The following is a 12,404-nucleotide window of genomic DNA, read 5'->3' on the forward strand; positions in this document are numbered from 1 at the left end:
CCATAAGGTCTGAGGAGGAGGAGGAGGAGGAGTGTCGTTGGGAGGAACCGAGAGGTCTGCCTGCCTGATTAGGCGGCATGTTTCTCGGGAAGGGAAGGGTGGTGGAGAGGAGGAGAGGAAAGGGTGAAGTGGAAGACCGAGCGGAATCCGCTCGGGGGGAGGATAGCTGCGTCCATGGGCCGACTTCAGGGGAACTGTGCCGGCATACGCCTATTACACATCTGAGGGAAACCCAGGAAAAACCACGGCACAGCCGGCCCGCGGGTTCGAACCGCGGACCTCCCAGTCTCCAAGCGCACGCGTTACCGCTGCGCCACCGGAGCTGGTAGCCGGAGCATACCGGAGCATAAAGTCTCTCGTCCGGTTCCGCGGCATTCGTGGCGCCCCATTCAATGGAGTCATCGGTAACCACGTCAGTTGCCAACACATCCTTCAAAAAGTAAAAACGATCGTTGCACGAGGTATATCGTAACATGGTGTGCCGTTATACGCGGGTTTTACCGTTTATGCTGAGAAGAGTACATTAAACAGATTTATGTTTCATGAAAGAACGGGCATTGTGCATGTTTCTTTCATTGTTGCTTACTGAGTTTTAGCATGTCGTCCTTTGTGTTTGTTTGTTTGATAAGGGGTAAAGGGAAGGTTAGCCATCATAGGAGAGGCTTGGCCAACGTCCCAGGTTGGGGAGGGGGTGGGGAGGAGCTGTTGTGAGGCGAGTTTGCGGCCGGGGCAGGGTAAGCGTGAAGCGCCCACCCCCTCTCTCACTGCCATCAGAAGCTCTGTAAACGTAGAAAACGCTCAATCGCACTACCGAGATCGTAAATGCAACTCTCTTCATTCCCGCTTTATACTGTGAAAACAATCTGCCATGGCCTGCCGTTCGGCGCCCCCCCCCCCCCCCCCCGTCGCTACACTCTTAAAAATGAACTTCACCACATAGCACGCTCCTAGCCAACCATCATCCCGAATGACAACGTTCTCGCCCCTGATTTGTTGAAAACGGGAGGAGGAGCCTATTTTGTGCCATTATGCACGGCACAAAATAGGCTCCTCCTCCCGTTTTCAACAAATCAGGGGCGAGAACGTTGTCATTCGGGATGATGTTTGGCTAGGAGCGTGCTATGAGGTGAAGTTCATTTTTAAGAGTGTACGGCCCTAGGGTGGGGTTCCTCTCTCTGCCAAAAAAATGTATAGGGGTTTTTAGGGGTTCACCCTCGGCTTGCACATTCCTTAAAATATTTATTAGCGATGCCATCCTGTACCGTTGTAGAATTGCGCTGCAGACATCCATAAAACGATGTTGCGAAGTTGACGTTATTATGTATATTTTGAAAAATAAAACTTTCCTGAAGTCTTCCTTTCAAGCAAGTGTTTCTCACAAACACTGACTTAAAAAAAAAGGACTGCGTCGAACGGTCATTAAAATAATGGCAGGCGCGTGCTCACTCTATATGCATGTCAGTTCCAACAGGTGTTAGTATACGTGGCATCTACTCTTTTTTTGCACGGCGAAACCTTCCGATTTTATAGTGGTGTATAACTACCTTGAGTTGACTGATTGTGTAGGTATTCGTTCGTTCTCATAATCCTATAAAACAAAGATGATCGGCGCCGCCCGGCTCGTTTTGCTCGCTATTACACTTTGCGTATCAACGGACGGCCTCAAAACAAGTAAGAAGTGCATTCGATGTAAGTATATATGAGCTGTATATGAGCGATGAGATGTATATGAGCGATGTAAGATATATATAGCTGTTTCGTTCTTTCGTACACTTGTTCGCGTTATCTGATGTTTTGTTTCTGTTTCCGCCGAATGATGCACATAATGACCTTTCCTTGTGCGTGAATCGCTCTCTGCTGTTCTCCGAGGGCTGCTGTAGCCGTGAAACAGAGAAATATGTTAGAATATTTGCCGTTGCACCTTGCAGTCTATGCGTATTCTCCAGGGTTAATATGGAAGTCATGCTCCTCATGCGCTAATTAGTATAAATAAGGGGCGTACGTGCTTGTGTGGAAGCCGGACGAGTGAAGCCCTGTTTCTCGAGCTGAGCGGATCAAATACGTATATTAATAGTGGAAATTACAGTTGAAAGTGTCGGCTCCGCATAGCACGAGCCTTTGACTCGCCGTCCTTTCACAGCCCCCCCTCCAAAAAAAAAAAAAAAAGACAGAAAAGGTGCATTATTATCATCATTCATTTACAGCATGTATTCAGAAAATTCCTGTAGGGATTGTCCTGTACACATGGTAGTTTCAATGTTGAGAAACCTGAGCGTGCAGGCGACGACAAGATGGACGGCACAGAAACAGCCCTCCCCCTTCCGACTGTACTAAAATTCCAATTGAAGGCTTCGGGGCCAAAACATTCCGGAGTAGATTTAGATTATTTCCATATAAGCCACTCCATAGGGCAGAATCGGGGACAATAATCATTATCGCATTCAGCATGGACTTCAGTAAGATTTCCGTTTTTCGAATCTCGCTAAAAATATACAGTCGTTCCTCGTTAATATGGACACTTTCATCCCTGACCAAAGTCGTCCATACAGCGAATCGCCCATATCATCGAATACCAAGGAAATAAGAAAAACAATGCTGAAGGTTTATTGAAAAGAATTTCCGAATTAGTGTGCGCTTGAAGGTATACTTCGTTGCGCATTAGCGAAACGTCGGCAAGGCGTAGAGCCTGCTGCTCATTGTCCTCAAAGAATTTAAGAGCCGTCTATTGTCCCGCTTGAGCCATAGCAGACGTTACCATTCGAGTTGTCCATATTGACGGGGCCCATATTAATGAGGCACGACTGTATATATTTTGTGCGGCTTAGCTCATTGTCGCCTCCAAGCGAGGCCTACGAGCAAACCCACTTATGCTGCCCTGTGAGTGCATAGACGCTTTCTTACGTGGTTTCTCTACACTTCACCTCCTCTCACGCGTGGAGGCACACTGTCATAGCGAAGAGTGTAATCGACACTTCATATCAGCATGGGACTTGGTAACGTTCGTACTCTGTGAGGAAAGCACATTATAACAGAAAGCGATGAAGCAATGCACATCTGAGTGCCTTACCGCAAAAGCAAGTGTGGTCCATTTTCACGAAGTGCTTTACTTCACTCTCCCCACAGCTCCTCGTGTTTTCATCAACAGAAGTGAAAGTGGATGTCTCTTCTCCCTGTTCGTGAAAATCGGCGGTTTAGATGGCAGTCTTGTAAGATATTTCGTTATATTCACTCCAGATAACTCGTAAAAGTCTCACTATGTGTCGACCGAAGTGACGGGGTTTACACGCTTTCACGCGGTGTATCGTATGACCATAAATGTATGCCAGCAAATGACCATACTCCTGTATTGCTTCAGAGGGCATAAAATCAATGAATCGTACGAAATTTCAGGGATGCTCGAAATAGCGTGTATTTTTCAACTCGCCAACAGCATAAAGATGTTTTTGTTTCCCTTGGGTCTTATACATATTCGCTATTCTAAATGCATGTTATAAATTTTGTCTAGGGCGTACAGGACATGTGGAAAAGCATTTATTTGGTAAGTTTCTGAATTTTATCCGGCTTCGCAGAAATACAGGGCTTATACACACGCCGCGTTTAATTGAATGCGACAGGAGCGCATCGTACCCACATATCGAAGCGAATCCTCTTCCACCAGGTCATGTTGACCAATCCGCTGGCGATGATTATTGATGCGAGGAGGTGCGACAAGTGCTTACGATGCACTTCTGTTAGATTGATGTAAGCGCAGTCTGTAATAGCGAATTTTAGTAGATCGGAAGACGTTCTCCATAAGGATTTCGAAAACACGAAGAGCCAACTGCGCTACTTCTTTTTAGTGGATTGCTTGTGCTTGGATTAGGCAGCTTCCTTTATCGTATCGATTTCTTAGCGTGCTTCCGATACGCTAAATTTATGTGTGTCGATATACATGGACCCATATCGAGATTCTCCAGCTCGCATATCGGCAGCAAAAAGAAAATGCTCCTTTACAGCCAATCTTCCGCAACATGCACAAGTTCTGCACAAAAGAAGATGACTTCATTGGGTGCGTTGCTACCAGAAAGGTATGTCGCACTCATGCGCAGATCTTGAGATAGAAGTATTACTGAAGGTCCCCTTCATAATTTTTTCCTTTGTGGCTGCGGTGTATTGTGCAACACGTGTAACACGTGTAACAGCGTTCTTCCGCTGATCGTAGCAGACCTCGCCTGTGATCTGCACGCCCTCGAGAAGCCCCTCAACTTCTTCAGAAAGCCCGTAACCGAATTACTGATGTTTGTGACGTCATATTCACTGGTCATGTTCCGACGATAGGGAGTTTTAATGAATCGTTTTTAGTTTAGTGAACGGTTCGCGAATGATTTTGCCACTGGCGAACCAGAGGGTTACATTGTGAGCCACTTACTCTTTTCATTGGTCAGCTGTCCAGACTAGGGCCAGAGACTCGGCTAACTAAGGCCAGATTACAAAGGAAGCTAAATCACCATAGAAAGAACAAATCTAAAAAAGAAGAAGAAGAAGAAAACGAGAGAAAAGTTAAAAGGATGAAACGATTGGGAGCGTTTTCATTTATTTGAAACAAGCTCTCATGCATGAAACTACATTTCTTTAGGTAACAGAAATGGGTCATTTCTGGACGGATTAACTCAGCATATGTAACGCGATAGCGCGTTTGCAGAATCCACGATCACGAGCACACCGGAATGAGAAAACCAGTAGACGTTATTCCGGGTACACCTTTCTTTCGTCTAATTTCTTGTTTGTACCGCACACGGTAACTATGGGTAACTAGAGCTCAACAGGAAGGATAATGAAACAAGGGGGTTAGTGTGCCTCCTGGGCCCCTTCACAGGGAACATACGTCTCGAAGGTCTGCAAAGAAAAGCTAAAATACCACAGTTGGCGGTGGGATTCGACCCCACCACCTCGCAGTCTTTGCCATAATCGTGGAGTTTGTACCAACGAGCAGATGGTGTATCTAACAGGGTTGCGAAGTTGCCACTCTGGGGTTGGAATGATTCCAGAATCATTCCAAATTTATCAGAGCCCGGAATGGAATTGGAATGAAATGGCGGAAACTGTCCTAGGAACGGAATGGAATTAGGCATTTTTTCGCAGGCGGAATGGAATTGGAATGGACTGGTCTGGGTGCCACACGGTCAAGGGCGAAATAACCTTGTCTTTTTGCTTTTTTCGTGATGGGTAATGTCAATCTCCTCTATAGCACTGCTGGGCTACCCAGCACGGTTACCGGTCCCCTTTCTTTTATTGATGGAAGTAGAGGAGTTGAATGGGGTTGCCAAGCCATTCCAGGAGTGGGAATTGGCCATACCTTTTCATTCCAAGGAATTGAAAGGAATGGAATTATCACAAATCTCCATTCCTCGGAATGGAATGGGTGACCCTCGCTACGCCGCTGGTCGAGCGACTTCCATCGTACGTAGAAAGACCCAATGCAACTCACTGTATGCATTCTTATTATTATAGTTCACGGACTACATTCACTGCATGCGGGATTACGTTTCTTCGGTAAGTTGAAACAGTTCCACTTTCGACCTTATTGTACTATCTGTTGCAGTGGTTGCTCACTAAACCTACCTGCTTCTTGCCGTCTGCTCTCTAACTGTTGTCTTGTCGTCGCCAGTTGCTTCGTACGGAGGGAAAGCCTCACACTCTAATATAAATGCTATACTGCTACGAGCTCCTGCGTTGATGATGCAAGGTTCGTCCCGAAGTGTACTCACTACTGATACGCAAATTTCGCTTTGGAATGGGGACGGAATGAGGCAGAGCAGTACGATTTCTCGTTGCACCCTTCAGTATTCGATATCAGACATAGTACGTTGCATAAGGGGCGCCGTAGCTCAAGGAGCCGTATACGATGGACACAAAAGTGATCTTATACACAAGCTTGGTGAAAGTATATCCAAGGCAGTTTCTTATTTTTCTCGTCTTTCTTTTCTGCGCGCGAAATTTCCATGACAGTTCCATGGCATATGGTATAAATGGTACTCGAAAGCCGCAAAACAAATGGTTCGGATGGAAAGAGGCGCTCGATGAACGCAGAACCATTGAGAAAGTGGCAACTAATGGAACGTTAATAGGAATGCACCACCTTTTGATTTTGTCGCAGAGCACCATTCACAACAATACTGGGATAGGCCCCGCATACAAGTCGATGCTGAATGATTATGCGGTGAGTACCTGCGGTGTATATATGTTATCACATGGATTTTCTGTTAGGTCCTCCTACTAGATTCTTGAGCACAGCCGGTGGTGTTGGTTGCTAGTTGCGTAACCGTACAAGTTTTGGTTGGCTCAAATTTGGCTCGAACGAGTGACAGCTATAGTGCCAGCTGTGTTATACCTGAAATTGGTGCACGAGTCAGAAAATGGATTGCTAAAGCCAGTCCTCAGTAGATTTGATGTTTGATATGCTGCAACATAATGTCACCGATTATTTCCCTTTTCGTTCTTGCCTTTTGTCTCGGCTACTGTCATGCGTATGTATCGTCAATAAGGCACTACGTCGGGGGTTCGGCAGTAAGAGTTACTCCTGTATACTACTATATACCACTATACTTGCCGATACCACAATACTCACCTCAGATGGTTGGGCTGTTTTCGAATTTCGACATCTTTCTCACGACAACTCAAATGTGGTAGAACGCGCAAAATCAGTCACTGGAATCACGTAATTTCAATGTAACTTTTGAATTTTTAATGGTAAATCACGAAAAAAAAATCTGATTGAAAACGTGAGATGAGGGGCTTTCATCGCACCACTCTGACATGTAGTTACGTCTGCATAAAATGATGCTTTAGGAGTTTTGAGTGCGGCGCCCTTACAAAAGATTATTCGTTACAAGAAAGAAACAGACACATTTTAAGCTTAGACCGGAGCATGCACGAAATCGAACGAAATTGAGAAATACCCAGAGACCAAACTGCTGACTGTCTCTCTAAACCCAAACCTCTTCGTTTTTGCAGACTTGTCTAGGAAAGAAGATCGACGACTACTACTGACATCACAATTGCAAACAAATCGATATTGTTTTCTATTCTTGTGCGTCTCGGTGCCAGCCGGTGTTGGACAGCAGGAGTAAAACAAACCTGCACCTGCACACGCGTGCTTGCTCACGCACACTGTTCTTATTAGTAAAGTTCCTGTTCACTTCGACGTGTAGTCGCTTCCGGTGTTTATTGCTGCTCAACAGGTTATGGGCCTAGAAGCCTACTGGGTGTTGGAGGCATAGGGCGGACGGTCTTGGGTCTAGACGGCGGGCTGCCTTCGATCAAGGATGGCGGAGTTCGCAGTACTACGACACGTACTACCGCAGTACTACCGACGCGAACTACAAGGCGTGGAAATTCAAAGTCAAGATGCTACTGGTACGGGAAGGAACTTGGGCGTACGTGGAGGAAGCGGGTCCGGAATCCCCGACGGCGTCCTGGATCGCGTGTGACAAAAAGGCACAGAGTACAATCTTTCTTGAGCAGAGTTCGAGGTAACTCGTTACAAGTAACTCATTACTGTAAGTAAGTTCCTTTTTTTGGTAACTTGTAACTTAACTCGGTTCTTTTGCGCCGTGGTAACTTTCGGAGGAACTCGTTTCTTTTTTCAGGTAACTTTGCCAATGTAACTTATGCTAAGTTCCAAGTTACTTTTAATTCGCTTTTCACTCACGTCCGCATATTTTCTTGCCGTCTCTCCGGTTCTTTCATGGCATCTTGTGCCATAAAACGTGATATTCAGTCAATGACAGTATTCTATTCAGGAAGTAAGAACCTCTGCCATTGAAATGAAGCTGAACCATTGTGCGCCCACAGGGAGTAAGATGCCAATCGTTCGAATCGTTGGACATAAACGAAAACGATCTAAGCGTGTTGCACTCCTCCGCAGGCACTCAAGGTTTAACTGCTCACGCGCGCTGGACCTGTGTAGTGCTATTTTGTGTCCGAAGTAACATGGAAGTAACTCGTTCTTTTTTTAAAGTAACTCCGTAACTGCGACTTACATTTCAGGCTGAAGAACTTCGTTAGTTACATTTTTCACACGATAACTTAACTCGTAACGAGTTCTTTTTGACGTGTAACTTCTCGATCTATGCTCTTGAGTATCGAGGACAGCCCGATTGTCCATTTCTGCAAGTGTACGACTGCACGAAAGATGTGGGAAGCGCTACGGAAGGTACACGAGCGGGCAAACCTCAGCAACAAGCTCTACCTACTGAGGAAACTGTATCAGTCACGTCTCCGTACAGAGGAGGACATGCATAGTTACGTCCGGCGCACCTTGGAACTGATGGAACGGCTCGGAGGGATTGGACAGGAGACTACGGTTTTCCAGGTAGCTGCATTACTCCTTGGCGGTCTTCCTGAGACCTACGAGGCACTCGTGACAACACTTGATGCTCGTCCGGATGAAGAACTAACGCTCGAATACGTTAAAGGCAAGCTAGCATACGAGTACAAATGAAAGCAGGATACCTTGGTAGGAACACCTAATCCTGAGACGGCGCTGCGAATCGAAGCGTGTGGGGCGCAGAAGGCCCCAGGTGCTGACAGGCAGTGTTATTATTGCAAGAAGTTGGGTCATGTCAAGAGAAACTGTCCCGCACGGAGAAACGGGAAGGTGTCGTTTCCCAAACAGTCCACTAGGCAAAGGGCGAGTGTTGCTGCGTCAGGTGACCGGTCGTCTTCTGACGTTGCTTTTCTACTATAGGGGCTAATTCTAGAAATACCGCATGGTATACTCACTCAGGCGCAACGAGTCACATGTGCAACGACCGGAATTTTTTCATCGAAAGTTTCTCCGTGGCCGTGGTCAGTGCTTATCTGTCGAAGCGGTAAGCGAGGGATTCCTCTACTGCAAGTCAGGGGACGCATGCAGAAAGGTTCCTACTGGAAATGTTCTGTATGTCCCGTCTCTAGGAAGCATAGTTTGCTTTCCGTCAACAAGTTGACGCAACCTGACCTTCTGCAGGGGTCGCGGCACAGTTACTCACAGTGGGCGGTCAGTAGTAACCGGTTACCTAGATGATGATCTCTACCGGCTTGTGATCGGCAGTGCCATGGGGGAACTCACTCGAGCATCCAGTCACCGTGGACTACGGGCGAGAAGTGGCAATAGCAAATCGGTCAATGCGGAAAGTCTGCTCGCCAAGAGGGTGCTCGGGGTCGTCAAGTGGTTCAGCATGAGGAACGGCTATGGATTCATCCACTGGAATGACACCCACGAGGATATCTTTGTTCATCAGACGGCCATCACCAGAAACAACGCAGAAGGTGAAACGCAGCGTAGCTCAGGGGTAGATGGTTGAATTTGACACCGTTGCTGGAGACAAGGGACACAAAGCTGTCAAAGTGGCAGGTCATGGCGGAAAGTATGTGCAAGGTAGTCGCTGTGCTCCAGTGGAAAGTTACAAGGAGAAAGCATTCTCGACACAGCAATGCCTGTTCGCGAGTAGTCACATGTACCACACCAGGTCACCAGGCATTGGTGAGAGGAATACGCACCTCGGGAACTACTTTATTGCTTCCGACAAGGAAAGATGCGGACCTGCGGTAGGTCGTTGTCGAGGGGGCGTGTTGGGCTGACGATAATGACAGCAGGAGTAAAACAAACCTGCACCTGCATACGCGTGCTTGCGCACGCACATTATTCTCCTTAGTAAAGTTTCTGTTCACTCCGACGTGTAGTCACTTCCGTGTTTACCGCCGCTCAACAGCCGGAAAGGGATACCACAGTATCACATGACTACAGGAGGTCGTGGCTTTTTTCTCACCAGCTATACAGCACGCTTTCCCGCAGCTAACCCTTTCGGCACTGGAAGTTTTTAAAAATTGCTTTTTTTATTATTGCTGCGCACCCATATAACATACTTACATCAAAAATGTTCAGATCATAGTTCTTCGATATAATGGCTACGTTCTGTCAAAACAGGACACGGGGGCTCAATGGTTGTTGACTGCGGGCGGGGGCATGGAGGCAGGGAATGGCAGGAGTGACCGAACGCGCGTTTAATGAACATAGTATTCGAATACAAGCAGCATGAACATACGGCGATACGTATTTGACGGACATAGGTACGAAACCAAAGATTTTCGTAGGGTTAACTTGCTTGCGGCATAGTACCTACAACGACGCTTTACGATGCTTTCTATGCTGCAGTTTTATTCACTTACGACAGGTGGGTAATATAGGCCTTGCATAGCATTTGTCTGACTTGCTGCGCCTTCGTGCAGTAACTTCTTTCCAAAACAGACAGTAGGGTGCTGTTGGTTTATCCAGAATGCCAAGCAAGGGGGTGTTGCAAAAAAAACTGGGGCAAATAGCAAGGCCCAAATAGCTCGTTCTTGAGCATTGAATGATTTATTCCATGAGCAACACGCTTTTTGTTATGCACTCGGGAAGAACCATGCATCGATGTGGTGCGTCACTCTGAAGGTCATTGCAAGCTGTCATCCGGTGGTACAGCTGAGAAGAGATGTGACAGTGGTATGCACATTTTTCATTATCACGATCATTATCCCTCTTCCCTCGCCCTAAGGTAATCCGGAACAGACATGTCCGTACCCCTTCCCCCTCCTCTACGTCATTCGAGAAAGATCCCCCTCCCCCCAGTGAGGGTCTGGAAGGCCCTTATTTGAATCCCATGACAACATATCAAAATGAAGGTGATGATCGCAAGTTATGCGCAAAGAGCTGCATGAACCATCGACATACCCGCCCTATTTCCACGACGAGCGCCCTGATGGCATCCCCGGAATATGAAAGGAAGCACCGATCAGTTTCTCAACGCAGTGATGTTTCGTTGGTCTTACTTTATGTCATCAATATACGTCAGTGTAGTTACCCTGTAGAGAAAGCCGCAATAAAATGACAAAGTTCACCCATTCCGCGTTCATGACCACGACCCAGCTCCTCCATTTTTACCGCCATGGGCAGAAAATCTGGACAGGCGCTCCTAAAGAGAGGGCTTCCCCTAACATCACATGCGCAATCAGGGAAACATTACGCACAGGCAGGTGGGGAGGAAAATTCGCAAGGGTGAGACGGAACTATCACAGAAAACCGCGCGTCCCGTCTGATGATAACCAGCGTTGAAGCATCTCTTTCGGCAATGAAACGGGCTAAAATGGTTTACTATATATTGAACGATAGAGGAAAGATTGCACATTAAAGGCATACTTCATTTACGTATATCTGACCTGCCGTCGAAGAGCTATGCTATCGCTAAAAAATGTGCAATTTTTGTCATATCTGCTGACTTTGGCATTTTTTCTTCAGCGTCCCTTTAAAGTGACACTGTTTTCACTCCGTACAGGTATACTAGAGTGCCCAGACTTTACGTGTGCTAGCGATGAGGGCTGTGACGCGAATGAAATAGCATAAGTAAGGCTACAAAGTCGCGAGAAAAAATCACGTCGCGAAGACGGCGCCACCTTACCCCCTCTCCATCTGTGGACTGGTTGATCGTAGGAAGCTCCGGGAATCTGCTTTCGTCTTCACTTGAGGTCGTTTCCAACATATATTTTTTTCACTGAAATCAAAACATGTCATCGGCGGACCTTGGTCGATTTATAATGGAATTACCCTACTGCACTCTAAAACCAGAACATTTGCCAGTTACGCATTAAAAAGAAATCACTGTCCCGATTTATATCATTCTTGCACGAGAGTGGGAAAAAAAAAAGACGAGCACGACTTTTGTGGCTTCATGCACTAACGCGAATTCCCACAAACAGCCGTACACCTCCCGTTATGAACAAATTGGGATGGTGAAAAGGATAACACGCAGAATTGTAATTCTGCCGGACAATGTTGATGAGATAAAGCTCCGTTTTTGGAGTGTCAGCGATCCCAATGCCATGAGTGAACGCGGAGCGGAGTTCGGTGTACGCTGGCGAACGGGGTCGTGGCAACGGTCTATTAACCACCAAGGAAACGGAATAAAATGCGCCCTTCGTTGTGACTGACGCCACTTGACGATACCCTGCACTGTCTTTCAAGGAAAGTAAGCTGTAGTCTTTAGAGGAGGAAAGGAAAAAAAACCGAAAATTTGCAGTTCTTTTTTTTTTTTGATTGATTGGGTGTTAGCGCCGCGAAGCAACTGTGGCTATGAGCGACGTACAGATGTGGACAGACGGAGAGAGGATAGCAGGAAGGAGTGGGGGACAGGGGGGTTAGTATGCGTCCTGGGCCGACTTCAGGGGGAACTGTGCCGACATTCGTCTGGAAAGTCTTCGGAAAACCCAGGGAAAACCTCAGACAGCACAGCCGGCGGTAGGATTCGAACCCACCACCTCCCAGTCTTCAGCACGACCTTGGTTACCACCAACGAGCGGACGCCTTAGCCCACTCGGCCATGCCGAAAATTTGCAGTTCACTTCTTTAT

At 46.9% G+C, this 12,404-nt stretch overlaps 2 protein-coding genes across 5 annotated transcripts in view; one reads left to right on the forward strand and one right to left on the reverse strand.

Moving 5' to 3' along the window:
• The window catches only part of LOC135378289 (putative ATP-dependent RNA helicase TDRD12), a 206,405-nt gene that overhangs the window by 149,737 nt on the left and 44,264 nt on the right, over positions 1–12,404 (reverse strand). The window lies entirely within an intron of this gene.
• LOC135378287 (uncharacterized) lies at positions 1,412–7,052 on the forward strand. Of its 4 annotated transcripts, none has more exons than XM_064611279.1 (7): positions 1,412–1,671; positions 3,124–3,206; positions 3,506–3,538; positions 3,996–4,067; positions 5,491–5,532; positions 6,137–6,199; positions 6,994–7,052. In XM_064611279.1, the coding sequence occupies exons 1-7, from the start codon at positions 1,602–1,604 to the stop codon at positions 7,027–7,029; spliced, it is 399 nt and encodes a 132-aa protein (XP_064467349.1). In that variant the 5' UTR covers positions 1,412–1,601; the 3' UTR covers positions 7,030–7,052. The 4 variants fall into 4 exon arrangements, with proteins under 4 accessions (XP_064467349.1, XP_064467351.1, XP_064467350.1 ...); XM_064611278.1 differs by having other exon boundaries at positions 1,415–1,689; XM_064611281.1 differs by lacking the exon at positions 3,996–4,067 and having other exon boundaries at positions 1,412–1,689.

The sequence above is a fragment of the Ornithodoros turicata genome, chromosome 1 (assembly GCF_037126465.1).
Source record: "Ornithodoros turicata isolate Travis chromosome 1, ASM3712646v1, whole genome shotgun sequence".
Taxonomy (NCBI): Eukaryota; Metazoa; Arthropoda; class Arachnida; order Ixodida; family Argasidae; genus Ornithodoros; species Ornithodoros turicata.